The sequence below is a fragment of the Dryas octopetala genome, chromosome 2, assembly GCF_963921425.1.
Source record: "Dryas octopetala chromosome 2, drDryOcto1.1, whole genome shotgun sequence".
NCBI lineage: Eukaryota > Viridiplantae > Streptophyta > Magnoliopsida > Rosales > Rosaceae > Dryas > Dryas octopetala.
In genome coordinates, this window is record NC_141367.1 from 13,743,766 (window position 1) to 13,765,051 (window position 21,286).

The 21,286-nt window shown below is 35.7% G+C and overlaps 1 protein-coding gene across 6 annotated transcripts; it reads left to right on the forward strand.

Annotated features, from left to right (window-relative positions):
• The first annotated feature begins 1,112 nt into the window (after positions 1-1,112).
• On the forward strand, positions 1,113-20,850 carry FPA (RNA binding protein). Of its 6 annotated transcripts, none has more exons than XM_086230836.1 (6): positions 1,113-1,600; positions 5,287-5,532; positions 6,091-6,177; positions 6,431-7,416; positions 8,760-10,160; positions 20,453-20,850. In XM_086230836.1, exons 1-5 carry the CDS (start codon positions 1,325-1,327, stop codon positions 10,141-10,143), a joined length of 2,979 nt encoding a protein of 992 aa, XP_086086962.1. In that variant the 5' UTR covers positions 1,113-1,324; the 3' UTR covers positions 10,144-10,160; positions 20,453-20,850. The 6 variants fall into 6 exon arrangements, with proteins under 6 accessions (XP_086086962.1, XP_086086964.1, XP_086086967.1 ...); XM_086230838.1 differs by lacking the exon at positions 20,453-20,850 and adding an exon at positions 14,695-17,757; XM_086230841.1 differs by lacking the exon at positions 20,453-20,850 and adding an exon at positions 14,996-17,757.
• Positions 20,851-21,286: the final 436 nt, after the last annotated feature.

The following is a 21,286-nucleotide window of genomic DNA, read 5'->3' on the forward strand; positions in this document are numbered from 1 at the left end:
CCACACCCAAACTCATCCATCTCGTGGTTATAAGCTAGCTGGTTTTCCAATCCGAGAGAAAGAGAAGTCTGAGAAGTTGCGAAGAGAGAGAGAAGAGAGCTCGATCTGGACGACGTCGCAAGATCGAGAGCTCATACTTCCTGATCAGCAAGTCGTGCCTCGGCGACAACCCCTACGTCGGCTTGACGCGCGCCGATTACGACAAGGAGTGCAAGATCTGCACGAGCCCCTTCACTGATTACGGCAAGGAGTGCAAGATCTGCACGAGCCCTTTCGCCGATTTATGTTTAGGTTCTTGATTTTTTTGTTTAGTTCAGTTTCTGGAACTGCATAAAAAACTGCAGTTTTACAGTGAACTTTCTGCAGTTTGTGAACTGAAACTGCAGAAACTGCAGTTTGTGAACTGAGTTTCTGCAGTTTCTGGAACTGTAAGTGAACTGAAACTGCAGAAACTGCAGAAACTGCAGTTTATTAGAGTTGCGGACTTGCAGTTGTAGTTTCAGAAACTGCAGTTTATTTGAGTTGCAACTGCAGTTTCAGAAACTGCAAATGAACTGAAACTGCAGTTTATTTGAGTTGCAAGCTTGCAGTTGCAGTGTAAATGAAACTGCAGTTTATTGGAGCTGCAGGCTTGCAGTTGCAATTACTAACTACAAGTGAAACTGCAGTTTCTGAAACTGCAAAGTGAACTGAAAGCAATTTGTGAACTGAAACTGCAGTTTTTTTGGAGTTGCAGAACGATGCTTGTGAGTAAAGATGAACAATTGTCGATTTGGTAAAGTTGAAGAAAGTGATCGATTTGGCAAAGAAAAGAAGAAGATCAGTTTTGGGCTGTTTGTGTAGTTGATTTTGTTGTGATGCGTTTCTTTTGGAAGGTGTCTGCATATTTTGGCTAGTAGATAGTGTCCGCAAGTTAATAAAAATAGATTGAGTGGTTTTGGTTAATATTTTATTTTGTTAGTACCTTATAATTAATGGACTCAAAAAATAATAAACCTTAGGATGTTAGGATAATTAACTCATAAAACAAAAATGCTACGTAAGTAAACACCTTATCAGATCAAAAGAGACTTGTATATTAACCACTATATAACCTGGCATCTCACAATCTCACATCTGGCCAAACTGGCATCCCGTCTTCCCTCACTTCGTTCTATTATCTCTCTGTATTTAGATCCCTAATTTAACAAATTTTCTAGGGCTTCATTTCAAATCAGCCAAACCCTAACCCCCAAAGATATCCAGCAATTAATTACTTCCGCCACATTGAATCTTATCACTACTAGGGTTCCAATTCAATTCAATTCAATCCAATTCAATCACAATGGCGCCTGCGACCAAACCCAGCAAGCAAGGCACAGACGAATCAGAGACGCCATCGAACAATCTCTGGATCGGGAACTTAGCTGGCGACGTCACCGATTCCGATCTCATGGACCTATTCGCCCAATACGGTGCGTTGGATAGCGTCACCACGTACTCATCGCGAAGCTACGCCTTCGTGTTTTTCAAGCGCGTCGAGGACGCTGCGGCAGCCAAGGAGGCATTGCAAGGGACCCTTCTGCGTGGAAACCCCGTTAAGATTGAGTTTGCGCGACCGGTTCGTATTGATCTTTGTGCTTCGTTAGGTTTATTTGGTTGTTATTTTTGTATGATAATTGGTGTGGCATTTTGGTTGTGTGGATTTGGAACAAGAATTTTGAGTTTATTTGATTCGAATCCAATTGCGCCTATTATTATCATCATCATGATCACCTATAATCCAGTTCCTACTGCGTTAAATATACGTTTATGCGCATATTAGATTCAAGTTGCGTTATTTTCTCTGTCTTCATTCCCCCTCTCTCTCCCTTTTGAATTGGGAGATCTGGGTTTCCTCAATTTGGATTATGAGTCTCTTGTTTGAGTTCAGTCTAATTATCTGACACAGTCATATTAGTTTAAGCGCGTTTTAAGTTAAGTTGTGGGGTTCAAATTAATTCTTTTTATTCTGTAAATAATTAATCATTTGAATTGAGCTCAAACAATAATAATATTAGACATGAAAAAATATGATTTTGTAATTGGCTTGTGCTAAGGGATGAGAAGCACATAACCTGAATGTTGGTGTTATTCAGAATTTATTATTTTGCAGAATGATACATTCACGAAATGGGTTCATAGGTACTGTTTGTTTTTCAGAATGAGTTCTTTGGAATCCCACTCTAGAGTGCTTAGGAGTCCATGATTTTCATCTCAGTGTTTGGAAATGATGGGAAATGTCAAGGTTCATTCAGGATATGAAGGGTATCTTTAATTTATGACACAATACAAATGGTAATATGATCACTTAAATTTATACACCTAATTCTAGATAAACAGGTTTCACAAACCCAATGGGTTTATGGGTGTCCCATCTCCCATTTCAAGGGGAATGGGTAAATCCCATTCCCATGTAGAAGTTAAAACATCCCAAGATGTGTGTACCAAACATGGGAAAGAAATTGCATAATGTTACTAATCCCCTAAACCGAAAAACGAATGCTACCCTAGTGTTTTAGGTCCTTTTGATGGGTGATTAATTTGAAATCTTATTGTACCAGACAGGTCAACTGCACAAAACCTTTTACACCTTGACGCACAACTCAAACTTGGTAACGGATGTCAGTGAGTGCAAAAAGGCGTGTTTCTATTTCAACTCAACTTAAGCGCCAATATTAATGTTTTGGTACAAACCAATCTCAAATGATCACTATCAACATTTGAGGTCCAAACGCAACAGGACCAAAAAAATTCTAGGTTGTTGGCCTGAATTTATTGTGACCTAAGCGCCAATGTCTACTTCTTTTTCCACCCATATAATGTACATTTGAAATCCATTTTGTATGAGTTAAGCTTATAGGTTGATTACTAAAGGATTAAATGTTAGAAATTGACATGGAACTTCACACCAAGGTCTGATCTTGTGCAATTCTTTCTTTGCCAAGCTTGTTACTCAAATGGATAGGAGACAAAGTATTCTTGAACCAAATGGCTTTATAGTTGTATTATTTAGATCAGGACCGAAGCCATTGTGCATGGTGGGGTAACTCTATTCTTCTTGTCTTGCAACAAAAGGATTGCTCTCAAAAAGTTTCAGAAAGCAAAAATTTAAATAATTGTTAGGGATATCCACTCCTATGTAGTCTTCCACTTGTGTCTTGGTGACACTTTAGATCTTACCACTCAGCTATCAGTAATCTTAGATCTCCATCCTATCCCACCTATTTTATGGGTGCTGGTTGTGTTTCAATGGAAAATAAAAGGCTATATTGGTTTCTTATTTAAAATTGCTTGAACAATACAAAAAATGAAAAAGAGGAATGGAGGAAGAGTAAAACCTTAGGCTGTAAGATATATATAATAATGAAATTATAGAAGGGCAACCATTTAAACATTGGTTGAGGGCGAGGCAAGGGACCTAAATCCAATCCGATCCAATCTCAACTCAAGTTGGGTTGGACAAGAAGGCTGTAACTTTGCTCCCTTTCTATTTAAATATTAATGTAAAAAATTGACCCATTAGGGTGAGGGGTTAGGGTTGGTCACCATTTTCCTTCTCTGTTGTATTCTCAAACATGGTATTGGTAATGAACCATATAATGGATCTGGGAAGGGGGGAGGGGGTCATGACAACAAACTTTGTTTCTTTTTGGTGATTTATGCGGAATACAAACATTAAGAGATTTTCTTTTATAAGCATACATAAGCATAAGACATCAATCCAATGGTTCAAATGTCTTATACTTATGTATCTCATGCTTATAAGAGAAATCATGCAAACTTTAAAATTGTCTTCTTAATGAAGTACTTGTGCATTTCCATTTTCTAATTGGAAGAACGTGGGGTAGACATACAACGTTTCATCTACTTAAGAAGGGGTTGTAGGGATGGAAGATGGATTGCGTGTGTATAGCAGCTTGTTTTGGTTGTTCCTAGACTACATGAAGCTTTCTAGTTGTGAATTCTGAGTCTTCTGACTATTTATTTTTACAACTGGTAATTGACATTCAGTTTTGAGATATTATTACTCATGCTGGAGAGGCAACACAATGTGAAACAAATGTCCTTATGACTTCTGTATTCCTTAAATGCGTGCTTCATATTGATGCTTACAGGTCGTTCCTTCTGCTGCTTCTTGTCACAACTCTTTTGGAACTTCTAAAACAATGCTATCTCAAATCATATAAATTGTTCAAAGATTTTTGACCATAATAAAATACTTCTAAATACCTAAAATGGCATTAGTCTACTTGTGGGAGAGTAGTTTGAATGCGGCAGTCCCTGAGACCTTCCATTGTAGCAGCATTTATGCACTTGCAATTGTATGTACAATAACCTTTTCACGCTTTGACCAAAAAAAAAAATCACCTTTTTCACACTGTCACATGAACTATATTCATGGAGCTGGTTTTATACTGGTTTGTGTTAACTACCTTGTCCGAAAATTCACCCCAATCTGATTTCCAAACCATGCATTCTTTGACAATATTTACGCAAGATGAGCAACAAATATTGTAGTAAGCCTTGACCTGTCCATTGTGAGTCATGGCAATTCAGATCGCTTGGAAAGAACAAATAATGGGGAGTTGGTGCAAATGAGATCCTACTTGCCATTGAGTACTCTATATCCCCAAATTTTATATTGCAGCTTGTTCGACTTTCTATAGTTGTAATGAAGGTTACGTTTATAGTCCCCTTGCTTAAGTTTCATGTTCATGGGCATGCTTAAGTTTGACCTTCTGTCTGATGAATAAAGTTTTTATTAATTATTCATTTGTCCCTTGAGGGACGAGTTCGGATCCTCTGCTTATGTTTTCTACCCTTCTATTGTGCTTATATCCAAAACTATGCCGTATTATAGTTTCATTTAATTATCTCTTCATTGTAAACCCCAAATACAAAAACCTAAACCTCCAAATGCTTAACCCAAAACCCCAAAACGACGTCGTTTTGGACACAAGTACAATATCAACATGGAAAATGTAACTAGAGAATCCTATTCTTGAGGACTGCTATAGATGTATTTCAACTTATCATGCATTTTGTCTCTAAAATGTGATAGTAAAGTTGTAGTCTTATTCACTTAAATAGTTTTCTCCCTCTTCTTAGTCAGTAATATGGTTTGCTGTTATCCAAAATAGATTTTTAATATGCGATCTATTTCATTTTTATGTATTTTTTCTCCTCACCCAGAGACAATGTTTGCAGCCTTTTACATTCTTGGGGATCTTAAATTTGTGGTTCCTGCAAACTTCTTTTTTTCAGGCAAAACCTTGTAAGAATCTGTGGGTAGGTGGAATTAGCCCGTCTGTTTCAAAGGAAGAATTAGAAGAAGAATTTCTCAAGTTTGGAAAAATGGAGGACTTCAAGTTCCTTAGAGACCGGAATACTGCATTTGTTGAATATTTCAGATTAGAGGATGCTTCCCAAGCAATGAAAAACATGAATGGGAAGCGATTGGGTGGTGACCAAATACGTGTCGATTTTCTTCGATCACAGCCCTCGAGAAGGGTAAGTTTTTTTTTTTTAGAGCTTCAATGGATGTCCACCTGTGTATCAATGCTAAGGACATGACACTTATTTGAATGATAGAAATAATTCAATTTATTTAATTAAAAAGAGTGCAGTGTTATGCATTTTTTTGAAGAAACTTATTGTGGTTTATATATCATGGATTTGAATATATATGGTAAGTTTCCTAACAAACATATGCGCAAACATCTTTTTCTATACACACTAATGTTTAAATATCATAAACTTAAAATAACATTTACAGTACTGTACCTGTATCTAGATTAAGTTTGTGGGTCAGACGACGCGTTTCATGTTGAGACATAACACTTGTGTCCTACAAATCATTGGGTCATTGTTATATTTGGATGTCAACTAATTGTGGAGTGGAGGAGTTTAAGTTATATTATTGCATGTTTTGCATGTATATTGAAAACCTTTACATGGATCCTAGCTTCAGTTGCTTATTAAAATGTTTAGTGATAATAAATTATAATTTCAGTTCTGTTTCTTTTCATTTTGTAACGAGTTTATGTTTTCCTCTGTTCATTTGAACAGGAACAGTGGCCTGACTACAGAGATGGACAGCTTCTGGGTAGAAGCATGGGGCCTGTTGATTCTCATTCTGGTCATAAAAGACAACAGGTGAGTGCTAAGCTGCAAAGTGTAAAACTAGATATGATAAAATCTTGCAATGTTGGCTGTGTACATATTGGCTGCTTCATGATAATTATTTGTTAGCTGATTATGTCATACGAGGTGCATATGGAACTCAAGTTGTAGGTGTTACACTTGTATAGCATATGGAAATCTGTATGTGAATTTTATATGGAAGTACACTTCTATACCTATCTTGTCAGTTGTGATAATTTTCTCAAGTTTTTGTGTCATGTTGCAGCATTCTCAAACTTCAGGGGGGCGAAAAGGTGATGGTCAACCCAGTAACGTTCTGTGGATTGGCTACCCTCCTTCTGTTCAGATTGACGAACAAATGCTCCACAATGCCATGATTTTGTTTGGTGAGATTGAGAGAATTAAAAGTTTTCCTGCAAGGCACTACTCTTTTGTCGAATTCAGGAGTGTTGATGAAGCTCGGCGTGCCAAAGAGGGTTTGCAAGGCAGGCTTTTCAACGATCCTCGGATTACGATTATGTTCTCAAGCAGCGGGCTGGCACCTGGGAAGGATTACGCTGGCCCTTTTCCTGGAGGCAAAGGGCCTAGAGATATATTATTCAATGAACATCCTTTTCGGCCTTTACAGATGGATATGTTTGGTCATAATCGTCCAATGATGTCTAATAACTTTCCTGGAGCTCTACCACCAAGTGGCATTCTTGGACCAAATGTCCCAATGAGGCCTTTAGGTCCTCAAGGTAGATTTGACCCTCTGCTTTCAGGCCCAGAACTTAACGATTTGCCGTCACTTCATAGTTATCAAGATGGCAATTCCAAGAATCTGATGGGTCCAAACTGGAGGCGGCTATCTCCTCCCACACCTGGGATCCTTTCTTCTCCTGCGCCTGGTATCAGGCCACACACGAGATCTGCATCTAGTGCATGGGATGTATTGGATGTTAATCAATTTCAAAGGGATCCTAAACGATCAAGGATAGATAGTCCTTTGTCCAGGGATGATCCATATTCATTGAGGAAGATTGATGATCATGGATTGGGGTTAGACTCGTTGTATGGACTCGGTCCAGATGGAGGTGCTTCTGGTCCACCTATGAATGTCCAAGGGAAGAGTCACCTTAGTCCAGCCGGTGTAAGGGTTGGCGGTCTTCCTGATAATGATTATATATGGCGTGGAATGATCGCGAAGGGTGGAACACCTGTTTGTCATGCTCGCTGTGTCCCTATAGGAAAAGGGATAGGAAATGAGCTGTGAGTACAATTTTCCTTGTTATTTATAATTTTCTTGTCTCTGTTTTTCCATTTTGATTTTGGATATGTATAGCATACCTCACTGGTTTCTACTTAGTACATGTGGCAAGCTAATACTCTGCTAGGGTCTTTGCATAAGGTATATTTTACCTTACCAAGACTTTATGAAATCATGGTGCTGGATCCAATTAATATTTCATGGAGGGTTCATATTTATTCATGCGATATGGCTGTTTTGAAGTATGTAGTACTAGTAGGTCAGATATTGTTGTTGTTGTTGTTGTTCTTTCTCATTCCCAACTCAACTTTCTAGATCACTTCCGTGATTTTTTTAATCATGCATATAATCATCTTTGTCATGATTATATTGTTAATCATTTATTATTCATATCAGTATTAAGGAAAAACATAATAATTTGAAAACTAGCATATATTTCTTTTTTTAAATGTTCCACATTCTTCCCCTCTTTGAATTCATTTCCGGAAACCTTTTGCCATTCTCCTTCGATGAAGTCAAAATTTTATGTTCTTGGTATTTTTAAAAATGGCATATACATTTTTACTGGACTCTTGGAAGGGTAATGATCTAAACGGTGTGTCTTGAAAGAAGTGCTAGGTGAACTTGATAAAATGACTTGGTGCATACTTAATTTGGTTATTATAGTTTAATATTTATTTACTTACTATAATGATCTTGCCCTTTAGGGCCTTACCTGTTCCCATGTTCGGTACTTTTTTTCAATAAGGTTCTGCAAATTTTGAGTTTCAGACTAATAACTCTCGCTCTATCCTCTACTCTCATTGACAATCACACGTTGCCTATGGTATTTTAGTTCAGAAATAAATAAACATATAAATAGAATAAATCAAACAACTTGGTTAGACTGTACTTTAAATCCTTATTCTGATACAGAACCGAAAATTGTAAAGTGGTTTAGATACAAAACTGACAATTGTGAAGTTGGAAAAAGCAATAACTAAAAAAGAAAATGAAAGGAAATAAATAAACTAATGTTTTTGTAAAGCGGGTTACGTACAGAATTGACAATTGTAATCTTCTTCCTTTCTTTCCTCTCCTTCTAAATGTGTATTTTTTATTACCTCTATTATTTGCAAATTGTTTCCTGGCTGTATGTTTTTGAACTTCGCATTTATTAATATTTTTGTGTTATGTTCCTTTGGCTGTTTTCTGGATAATATTTTGAAAATCCAACTTAGTGCTCTCAAGCTTATATCAGTATGGGTAGTCTTGCATGTGTGACTTAGAGTATGCATCTTTTTTTTGGTCAAATTTTGAGTATGCATCTTGTTTGAATTTAATGTGATTGTTTTCTGTTTTGCAGTCCTGAAATTGTTAATTGTTCAGCTCGAACTGGACTGGATATGCTCACAAAACACTATGCTGAGGCCATTGGATTCGACATTGTTTTCTTCTTGCCAGATAGTGAAGATGATTTTGCTTCCTACACTGAATTCCTTCACTACCTTGGTGCAAAAAACCGTGCTGGTGTTGCTAAGTTTGATGATGGGATGACCTTATTTTTGGTACCTCCTTCAGATTTCTTGAAGAATGTTTTGAAAGTTGCAGGCCCTGAACGTCTGTATGGTGTGGTTCTCAAGTTTCCACAACAAGGTCCTAGTACTGCTTCCATGCAGCAACAATCGCATCTGACCTTTCCATCTTCACAGTTTATAGATGGACAGCAGGTTCCTCCTTCACAAGCTGAGTATAGTGTTATCCCATCAAAGGAGGAACAACTTTTGTCAATGGATTATAACAGGGTTTTGCATGAGGACTCAAAGCTTTCCTCAAAGCCACTGTTTCCACCTACTAGCGAGTCCTCTGGAGTGCAGTCGGTAACCCAAGGCTATGCTTCTGGTAATAGTGCTGCAGTATCACAAGCTGGAGTTGCATTAACACCTGAACTTATTGCCACTCTGGCGACTTTACTGCCTGGAAATGCACAGTCACCTGCTTCAGAAGGTGCTACGTTACCAGTATCCTCAACGGTTAGGCCTTCATTTCCTGTTGCACCTAGTAAAATAGCCCCCTCTCCTGGATGGAAACAAGATCAACAAATTTCTGATCATACTGGTCATGCATCACACCAGTTGGGTGGTCAAATTAATCCACAGGAACAAAATCTTTCGCAGTTCCAGCCTTATCCATCTGTTCCGAATGCATCAAACCATTCTGCTCCACTGGTCCTTGGTGGCACCCAAATCCCAGACTCTTCTGCCAGTCTGTCCCTGCAGGGTGCAAGTTCATCCAGGCCTTTGAGTAATTATTTGGTACCTTCTCACGGTGGACAAGTTACTGGATCCTCGCATCTCAGCCAACATTATCTGGCTGAAGCTCCTGGTCCTCAGAAAGGCTTTTTAGCACATGGAACAGATGCCACTGGGTTGTACAATTCTCCTGTTTCTCAGCAACTCAATAATTCTATGACCTTTTCTGGTCAGGCTTATGGTGCAACTTCGCAGTCTCAGGCCTTTGTGCCTTTAGCACCTGAAAAGGTGAGCCCAGAATACCCGAATCAAATGCAGCAGCTTCAGTCAGCACTTCTTGGTGCTGGTCAGAGCACCTCAGAGGGTGAGGCTGACAAAAATCATCGATATCAGTCAACGCTTCAATTTGCGGCTAGCCTCCTTCTCCAATTACAGCAGCAACAACAGCAGCAGCAAATGGGTAGTCAAGCAGGACGAGGGTCTGGAAGTCAACAGTGATAGTATACTCCGAATAGGTATTTTTCGCTTTCTGTGACTTATACTCTTGAATGATTGTGTTCCTTCTAGAGTAAGATACATCTTTTGGAAGTATTCTTAGATGTCTAATCTAAGTGCTTGTTTCTTTGCTTTGCATGTGGTGAAATTTGTGCTCTTGTATTTGCTTTCTATTTAATTAATGTCATAGGTTCAGCACAACATCTTTACTAGGGAGATTGAACTAAAGTAGTGTGACATCTCTGACTGCATAAGCTTCCTGCAAGCATCTATTTCTGATTATTTGTTTGTGTTCCATGACTTTACTGTTGAATGACTGTGTTCCTTCTAGGGAAAAATACATCCTTTGGAAGTATGGTTAGTTGGCTATTCTATGTGTTTGCTTCTGTTTCTGCATATGGTAAAACTTGTTAGCCTGTGTTTGTTTTCTGTTAATCATACCATAGGTTTAGCACATCATTCCCTGGGAGGTGGAACTATATATGGTGTGAGGCATAGGCTGCTGCAAGCATCTGTGTTCAATTTGGTTATGTCAATGATTTATGCACTTGAATGAATGCATTCTTTTAGAGAGTCCCTTCAGGGACATCTGATAAAATTGGAATGTTTTCTTCGAGAGAAAAATACATCTATTGGTAGCATGGTTAGTTGGCTAATATACTTGCTTGTTTCTTTTCTTTGCGTATGGTGATATCTATGCGCTTGTATTTGTTTTCTGTAATTAATGCCATAGGTTATCACATCTTTCCTAGGAAGATTGAACTATATATGGTGTGAAATTTTTGGTTGCATAGGCTTGCTGCAAGCACTGTGTTCAGAAATTTGTTTGTGGAATCATAGTTCTGGTTTCATGGGTAACGTTTTAAATATTGGGTTGGTTTGAGGGTGTTCATGTGTAACTATAAATGGTTTCACATTTCTGGTTGCATAGGCTTTGTGCAAGCATCCGTGTTTCACAAGTTGTTTGTGGAATCCATATTCTGGTTTCATAGATAATGTTTTGAAGATTGGGTTGGTTCAAGAGTGTTCATGTTTATATCTACATCTTATCTATATATTTGAAGAAACACTGGGTGGAATTAAAATATTGTGGTGCTTTAGATAGAAATGTTTGAAAATGTAATTATAGAAGTTGGTTTTGTTGGTTTTTGTGCCTCTTAAGGATAGATTGCCACTTTGACAGTTTAACCTAATTTTTTGTTGTTTGTGTTTGTGTTTGTTTTGAGAATCTTGTCAATGCCAACTTTAACCCCTATTTTATTTTTTTATTTTTTCTCTGTTGCCTTTTATTTTAAATATAGAAACTTATAAATCTATGACATAATTTGATTCAAGAAACATGGTGATAAATCAATATTTCTATAAATATACTTTCAAAATTGTTGAATGTAATATGATACTTTTGTATAATAAGTTTTTTATTCTCATAATAAATGTATGTTATTTGTTATTGCTTAAAGGGTGAGGGCCTTTTTGTCCAATTATAATCGCACAGCCATAGCAGTTTCTCAACTCTTGGATTGTTTCTTAAAAGCAGCTATTGAACAACAAAAGCAGTAGAAGTTATAGTTAAGGTTTTCACCAAATGCACTGGCCTACATTTGCAGAGATGAAGCAAAAGCACTCGGTCAAAAAGCTTTATTCAATGGGATGGTAGTTTTCTAGGCCATTATGGCTCTTCATTTCTTCTCATCTCCATTTTATTGAATATTGTAAATGAATTGCATACATTTATATTAACATTGTTAAACACCATGAGTCAGGCAACGTTGAGACTCATAAAAATTATTTTCAAATTTTAATTTGTGAAAATTATAATTGACGATAATTTCATTTTAATGTGAATTTCCATAAAGTTGAAGATGTGAACAATCAGTTCCACTGAAATTAAGTTTCTAGGTCACCCCCTTCTATTGGGACAAAATGTTTCCTTTTTTGCACTCGTCAAATATGCGTACTTTGTTTGAATTGTACTTGCTGGTCAAGCTATTTTGTTAGATTGAGTTAAAAGGGGAAGGGAATAAAGGAAATTCATATGTTTTGCAAGTGGGATCTGAATGATTCCATGTCCTTGGTGCATGGCTGCATGCACCTTTTTTTTCTTTCTTTTTAATTAAATTTGGGGGGTGATAAGGGAGAACTTCAAGGTTCGGTGACTTTTGAACAATCCGGCTAATATGAGAGACTTAATATGAGGGACAACACATTCAAGGGTTAGATTTACTTCAACGAATTATTGATTTTACAGTGGTGTTAAATCCAATCATTAAATATGTTATCCTTTACTTGTCCCTTATGTTAAGTCCCTAAATGAGCTGGACTGAACTTTTGAAAATCTGAATATACCTTTACTTAAAAAAACCTTCTAAAAGAACAACATTATTAAATGGGGATAAAATGGTAAAACACAATGATTAAACAAATTTAGAAGAAAACTATTGCAGTAACCAACTCTCTTTATAAAACTGAATTTTTTTTTTCTTAATAAACTGGTATGAAATAAAAATCTTAGAGATCTATTTTTCCTTTTTTCATAAGAAAATGTAATTGTGGAACATGTCTTTTTAAAAATTCTGTTTGCAGAGAAGTTTGTCAGAAATGGTTGTGTTATTTAACCTTTCAAATCAGTTTCTATACAGTTTTGTTGTTTTCACTTTCACTTTTCAAGTTGTTTTTTAAGTCTAGAATGGCTATAAGTTATTGGCATCTCCATGACTCCGCCAAAAGTTGTGTGCACAAACGCTATGTGACACAAGTGTTGGTGGGACTTAAATTGTCTAGACTTGGTGTGCGTATAGGTAGTGAAAGAAGATGTTAAAAAAAAAAAAAAAAAAAAAAAGAGATGGGGATGGAACCTTCTCTAGCACCTGTGTCTATAGGCGTTCATATCCGAGCTTTCCTTGCAAGGAGCTACGAGCTAGTGCTTTCCTTACCCTAAGTGAGGTAAAATTTCCCGGAAACATTAATAACCCCATTTTGTGTGTCGTTATTTATTTACTTTCCAATTTTTGCTTACCTTTATGCTTTTCAAGGAGCATTATATTATGGTTTTAAGAACCCTTTCATTTCCTATAGAAAAGTAAAAGGGATCAAGCACCCATAAGATTGATAATGCAATAGCCAATGCTACAATCTCAGCACGGACAGCCAAAAAAAATGTAGACATTGTGGATCAGCAGGGGGCTTTGATCAACATGAGAGATCAGAAAGAATTAACTGAAGTGAAAAAAAAATAAAAAATAGGAAACTGAACTAATAATGAACAAAAGGCAAAAAGAGGAGGATTCAAAAGTAGTTATGATGCTGCTCTTTTGCATTGGAGTGATGTTTTTCCTGAGAAAGAGATTTGGAAGACTTATGTTCCAGTGAAAGTGGCCTTTTTGGGGTGGTCAGCTACTCATGGTATAAAGTACAACTATGGATAACTTAATAAAAAGGGTAGAGTGCTGACTGATAGGTGTTACATGTACATGGATGCAGATTAGCCAGTCCTTCATTTGCCTCCCCATTTTCCTATGGCATGAGAGTTATGGGCTTTTAAATTTTTCTTTTACTTTTTGGAATTAATTATATGCTACCAAGTTTTGCTATTAGGTTGGCATGGAAGTTCTGTGAGATGTTTTGGTGAGGTTTGGAAGGTGGCCACCTTGTGTCTTATGAGGTAATAGAGTAGTGTACTCAGTAATCTCGCCTTCATCTGCCTTGTTTTGACTCTGTATCTCCAAACTCAATACTTATCCCTCTCATTTTGTGTTCTCCCTTCTCTAGATGGGACCTTATGCCTTCATCTTTCCCGCTTATCCTTCTATTATCATAAGCACTTCGACAAATATGGGCACCCCTTCTCCATGATGTCTCCTTCTATCTATTCTGAATAACAAATGTCTATAGACTCTATAACACACTTCCACATAGTTAGGTGAATGTAAAGGTGTTGATCCTTGCATTTTTATATATATCCCTATCTTAACATGGTTGGATGTAATTCAATGTTCCATGTACATATATGGTTAACCACTTGACCTGTAAATTCTTAGGTGCCAATTGAATTATGTACATCATAATTCGTTCCTTCTTCAGTGTTTTCCATTAAAGAGTATTATCAACTATAGCTATAAATGTTATAATATTTGTAAATATTTATTTATAGTATTTTATGTCCTTGTCAGTATGGTTGACATATCATGTATTTTGGTCTTGCGTGCTCATGCTCCATGGGATGGTTCTGTGATAGTATAATGCGTCATTAATTAAATGGTAAAATATAAGTTGAAAACAGTAACTATAGTTACCTTTTCATAATTTCCAATTTGGCAAATGGTGTGTTGTAGATGAGTCATGAACTTCTAAATTGAGTCATTAACTGCATTTTATTAAATTCTGACTCATCATATTAATTTATGATTCAGTTATTTGATTCCTTTTATGAATTATCTTAGTATGACAAACAACCCATGGAACTTGAGGTCATGGACCATAATCTGGCCCATAAATGAAGAATGATTTTTTTTTTTTTTCTTTTTATGTTATAATCAACTCCATTTTCCTTTCCAGCTGTTTAGAGTTGGTTACTTTAACCCTTTTCCCAACTGGTTTGGATCCATTTGAGGGGGCTTAAGCATGACCAAAACAGCTGGGTTTATTGAAGTAAAGCGTCTCTCGTTGAACTAGCATCTGACAGATATGCTCCAACTTAGCTTTTCCCCTCCTTTTCCTACTTAAGGTCGTATTCGCTGTTAATTTTCAACATTGTACTCTTTCTCACTACCTTGACCTTTGTTTTCATATTGAATCTGTTTATTCACAAAGGTCAACTCTGATGCAATAAAGCTATTTTTTCATGTCACTAATGAAGACAAAGGGCAAGGTAGTGAGAAAGCATACTAGTGTTGAACATTAACGGTGAAATGACATTCATGTCAGCTATGGGCGTCAACAGCAGGTCAATAAATAGATTCTTAGATACCAAAAAGGCATTGTTATTGATTTCTACCTATGTTATCAATAACGGTGAAATGACATTCATGTCAGGTAGAAATAGAAAACAATAAATGCCTCTTATATGGCTGACATGAATGCTATTTATTACAGCAGAGTTGTTTTGTATTTACCTTTTTTTACTAATGATGAAACCTTTGATTTTTACCAATTCAGAAACATTTTAATGCTATTTAATTTTTGTTGATATCATTTTGTTTTTTCCTGCATCTTGAATGTTTTTATAATCATCATATATTTCTTGTCTAATTTGGGACATTTTAACTTTTGTATCAGAAGAATCCTTTCACTTCTCTTGGGTATATATTGTTCTTTGTTTCTTTTCCCATCCTGTGCCCTTCCTCTTCCTATTTCCATTCCTCATCATCTTGGTTAGATGAAGTAATTAGTAGAGAAAGTTAGATAAATAAGTTACATTTAGGGAAGTATATAAATAAAATTATGGTTTTGTGTGTGATAAGTTGGTTCTGATAATAGAAGTGCATTGTTTATAACACTGGACTCTTGGTTTGTGCAAAGTTACAAAGTTTCTTCACCTGTTGGGAAGCGGATATGGATTGTGCATCCCTATACTTGGTATTTTGAAGATTCACTTTTCCTAATGTTCCAAACCTAGATTACCCCCAACATACTGTGTACCAGGAGCATCACATTCCCATACACAATATCACAATACTTCTAATGCTGGTTATGCACCTAATTTGACAGTAGGACCTCGATCTATGATGTTTTCAGTCTTGTCTATATGATTCAAGTCCTTAATTATCATGGCTGATTAGGTTAAGCCACATGATGTTGAGCACCATTAATCATATATTAGGTTAAGCCACCTAGTTGTCACGCTCCATTTGGGTTTTCTTTTAATTTATTTAATTAAATACAGATGGTACAGCCTATGACCTTCTGATTGTAGGTCTCTGTTGCAACTGTGGCACTGTGAAAAGAGATTTTTAGAGCTTTTTGATGCCACTGATATTTCAGTATTGAGGAAAGAATTGCTTTCCTGTAAACTGGATTGTTTATAAGCACACAAAAAAGTAATTGGAAAACAAATTAGCATTGTTTTTTTATAGCAGTTATTTGCATTGTGGTGTGTCGTATGATTGAATTTTTGTTTGCAGTCAAGTTCCCCCTCCCTTTTTTTTTTTTTTGGTCTGACAGTTAAGGTTCTCAAGGATAGAGATCTTTAATCAAATTTTATGGTCAAGATATGCGTTGTTTTCTCATTAATTTGGACAACTTTTTAACTATGATATCTTGAAAGTTATTATAGAGCTTTTCTGATGTAAGACAGAAGCATAGGGCTGCTGTCCAGCTATAGTAATAGGGCAAAAACTACAGTGGAAAGGAAAATCCAGCAATAACAGTAGAAAAGAGAGAGAATAAAGCTATAGAATCAAAGTTGGAACGTAGATAGATGAGTTCTAGGGTTTAGCAACCCAAAAGAAGCTCTCACATCAGAAATCTCTGAATAATATTATGCCAAAAACTGTCTATTACAACCTAAGCCTTAAGCTTATAACTAGGAAAAGCATAAACCTAAACTACCTTAAAAGACCTAATGAAATAAGGAAACTAGACTCTAAATCCAGCTAGGAAATAAAAATTAAAAAGCTATTAAAAAATAATAATAAGTCTTAGAACCCTAGGAGATGCTCCTGCATCATTTTCAATGCCACTGATTTATCAGTATTGATGGGAATTACAACTTTTAGGTGTGTGTTGCAATATGAGCAAATAATTGCTTTCTTGTAAGTTAGATTGTTTAATAGTTATACAACAAATTAGTTGAAAGCAGGTAAGCATTATGTTTCATAGAGTAGTTATTTTCATTGTGGTGGGTTCTATGGTTGGATTTTTGTATGCTGTTAAGGGTAGATCTTTCAGAGTGTATAGTTTTTACTATATTCGCAGGTTGTCCATTAATTTTGACTATTTTGTAAGTCTAGGACACTTAAGTGTTTCCTTAGGAAATTAGACCTTTTCTCCCCCCTGCCCCTTTATATGTTGTTGCCATTGTTGTTGTTAGTTTCCTTTTCCTTTCTTTTTTGGATTTGCGTTTCTTTTAGTTTTTTCTTTTAAGGAATATGTATTTGCATGCTTGGTCTAGTTAATTGTGTTCGTATTTTATTAAACACGTGTTGATATGTTATGACACTTTTCTTGTACTTAATTTGAAGCTTTTATTTGTTTATTTTTCCTTATTTGCTTATCTGCATTTATGAAATTATAATTTTATGTGTGTTTTAAACTGCTGTTTTTACTGTAATTCATCTCATTAGTATTACATCTTTGGAGCGCATTGTTCTTCATATCTGTTTGAATTATTTTCATTTATATTAAGTATTTTTTCTTGTAATTGATGCTGCTAAAGAGAGCATTGTATTCAAGTGTTTAATAGTTTGTGTCATCTGTATGCTCCCACCATAAATTGCATTGGTGCATTACACGTTTATTTTATATCTCTAGCTTAAGCTTGTCCTATATATCTTACATTTGTCTGGCCTTTTGAAGTGATGGTCTTGTATGACTATTATCTGGCTTTAGGGTGAGTCTTTTTTCAACCTTTTCAAATTGTAATATGAGATGTAATTATGCTATGTAAGAGTTCTTTGAACATATTTTAGTGACTATTGCAATGCTTGTTAAAAGAATAACCTCCGTTAGCATGTCCACTTCCCCAACTACCCTAGCAAAATACCATACTGGAGTGCTAGATTCGTAACACGGCAAACTGTTATCCCAAAATGCTATTGTCATTTGAGAAATTTCCCTTTTGTTTCTTCCAATATTTTTACTGAGGAAATAGAGAGTAATGTTGAAATCTCATGTGGACTCAAAACTGTCCCTCATCCTCTGTTGGTACGAAAATGGGATGAGATAGTGAAAATTCATAATCTAATACTACGTATAATCACATTCTAAGTTTTAAAAAAGCAATATATGATACCTGAATGTTAGCCTTCCTAACAATAGGAATAAAAGAAAAAAGAAAAGGAGAAATAGAATGTAAGCCTTAACATTTTGATTTTGGTTTAGAGCAGTTCTGAAAATGAGAACCTTTTTATAAGTAGTTCCTTGAAATTACCGTGTTTAATAATTTACTAGTACGTAATCAATGTAGAGTCTACAAAGAGAATGCTCGATTATTCTTGATATAGCATCAATATGGTCAGCAATAAGCTGTTATAGATTATAATGTCCTCCTAAATAAACAACTCGGTGTGATTTGCAACATAAAACGAAAGAGCTCAAAGATTAGTGGCTATAACTCCGTATAGGGATTTGTTCCGATCTTGATGTTTTTCGCATTGTGTTTCCCATGCTGATTTTGTCGCCTTTTCCCCGGTGTTGCACATTCGAGGTTGCAAATGTGTCTCAAAAAAGTGTCTGAACTTTGTGATGTAGTGGAGTTCACAAACTGAAGTTATTTAGTACAAAATTGATCCTATGTTAATTCTGGGAAAAACTATTATGTGGTAAAAACAATGAAGATTATTGGTAAATACTTTAGTGGAATAATGAAAAACACATCTTACCTTTCGTTAATCTCTTAGAGTTCTCTTATGAATTATGATGACCAAATAGCTGTATGTAGGGAAAATGTAAATAAAGTCTCAGCCATGGAAAGTTGCCTCCACAAGTCAAAATTCAGCTTGTTCTATGATTTTTTAGAAAAATGGAGTGAGATAAAAAACAAAATACAAATAAAATGTTTTAAGATCTGGGTTTGGATGAAGCTTTTAGTGGGCAGACTGGCAATTAAGTAAATAATTTTGTATTCTACTTTTCCCAATTGATGTTGGAGATCGTACAACAGCGTTCTTGTTTTGCATTTTGATTTGAGTGAAAATTTAAGATTTTGCTTACCGAGAACGTTGAACGTCTATCGTCTAGTCATAATTGTTGCATCTCCGGCGTGTTAAAGCGAACAGTTTAACCTCTCATAATCTATCCAAACATTTTACTGCTACCTGAAAATTTTCTAGATTGTGCTTTGTGGGAGTTGAATTACTTGTTCAAATTTGTAGAAACCATGTAGGTTTTTTTTGCCGCAAGTGAGGTTGAGAATCAAGGGTTTTTGGATTTCTTTTTTTGGGTGATTCAGTAAACATAATGGATCTATCAAATGATTAATTATAACTTGAGAACATAATGATCTATCAAATCATTTTCTATTATGTTTCACCCGGATTGTGATTTTTTATATAGGTACTAATAATTCACCTGTGAACTACAATTAATTAGGTCTTGTAATTCAACAATTAGCTGAAGTAACAAATAGTTCATCATGGGGGTGTATTTTTGTGGGTAGTAGGTAAAAATCAACCTATGAAACATATTCTCTGTATGAGGATTCCGAAAGCGATATTATTTCAGGTATTTGCGGGTTAATGTTTGCCTTTTCACAATTATAAAAAACTCGAAGAATTTGATTCCTTGGTCTTTCTGCATTTTCTCCCTGAGGAGCTGTCTAAGGAAGCCAGCCTTGAATTAGTGTCGTCAATCACAATCCTCACAAGCAGCTCCCCATGTGACCAACATTTGTAATTTTTTGGCATCCGTCCTAAAACCACAAATGCCCCCCACTCACTCATGTTTTGCTTCTGTTGTCAACAAAGTCTTGTGAGGCTGTTCATGACAAATTTGACAATAATTTTTAATTTCTTGGACACATCATCTTTTGTTTTTTCGTTTGGCCGGGAAAACACATGTCATCTTTTAACCGATCGTCTGCCATGTAACAAGTTTTTCATGCATTTGCTGCTCGTAAGATCTACATATCTATTTGTCCGTTGTTTCTTTTTCTTTTTCTTTTTGCTTTTCCTATTCCTTTATTTTCCTCATTTCCTGTTTGCGATGTCAAATTATAAGTCGCATAACGATCAATGGGTGGATGGGATTGATAGTTGCAGAAATATGCCGAGATAATGGGTTGTGTAAAAAGTTAAACAGAGTAACCTTGCTTGTAGTTACAGCATACAAAATGGTCTAAGAATGAAACCCAATTACGTTCTGGTGATTAACCTTAATCAACTGTAACGTAATATGGATAAAACTACGTTGCCCTTGTCAATCTTGTGCACAATCTGAGATATGATACTTTTAACACCTGGGAAAATAAACAAAAATATTTTACATAGACTCGTGGGGTTAATTAATTTGTTAACCAGTGCTTTTTATTATTCGATAATAGTTTATTAAGACAAATCATTGTGGCAAGTTAAAATAAAAACAAAAACCCAGTAGATTCTTTTTCTTTTTTTTTGTTTCCTTTTTCCGTACTTAATCGGCCTTTATTTTGCTAATCAAGCCTGTAGGTATTTGAAGTATTTGGACCTTTACTTTTGAGAAATGGACGGCTGTTTGCTACCACGAAAAGGGTCCTCGCGAAAACATCAATTCAGGAGATGTTTATATCAGTTTTAAGGGTCTGGTTGGGGCCACTTGCTTGTTTTCAAGGCATGCCGTTCAAGAGGTTCAATTTTATTCATTTCAGTTTTTGAAAAACATACAATGGTATTGCCCTAGATTTTTTTTCTTCTTCTTTTTTTTTTTTTTTTTTGGTATTTTGTTTTCTTAGGATGTAGTTTTTCAAATTGTCAATGTTAATATTCTTTGTTTTAGCATTTGTGCATGATCCCTCTCTTTCCCACGCACATATATAATTTACTTTGAAATTATAATGGCAAATGTAAAATTTGATCCGTCATCTTATGAGTACATTCTGATATGACCATCTGTGCCTTTTTTTTTTTTTTCTTTGACAAAATATATGGCAATCTGTATTTAGCTTTGAGGATGTTCAGGCAATTTATAAGTTTAATAAAATTCCATGGCCCAAAAAAAAAAAAAAAAACAAGAGCATAAAATTCCCTCTTTTTCAAGTAAAGAAATTGAGTGCTCAATCTACAAGGCTGGCTTTTTTTTTTTTTCTCTGATAAAAGGCTGACTTCTAAAAATCAGAAGCGGATCCCTGCTAGGATCTGCTTGACTTTTTAAATAAACTAGTTGCCTTATCTAATGGCTATAAAAACGGACACCTCATAATAAAAAAAGAAAAGCTGCTTTCACAAACAAACAACAATCAAACGCTGTTATGTTCCCTCTATTACCATCTTCTATTCTTTTTTTTAGTAAAGAACCA

Bases quoted from the DNA above. Each gene is read 5' to 3' on its own strand.
- FPA (XM_086230836.1), top strand. From the start codon at position 1,325: ATGGCGCCTGCGACCAAACCCAGCAAGCAAGGCACAGACGAATCAGAG. The intron at 1,601-5,286 runs GTTCGTATTGAT...TCTTTTTTTCAG, and splicing joins AGATTGAGTTTGCGCGACCG to GCAAAACCTTGTAAGAATCT. The intron at 7,417-8,759 runs GTGAGTACAATT...TCTGTTTTGCAG, and splicing joins AAAGGGATAGGAAATGAGCT to TCCTGAAATTGTTAATTGTT.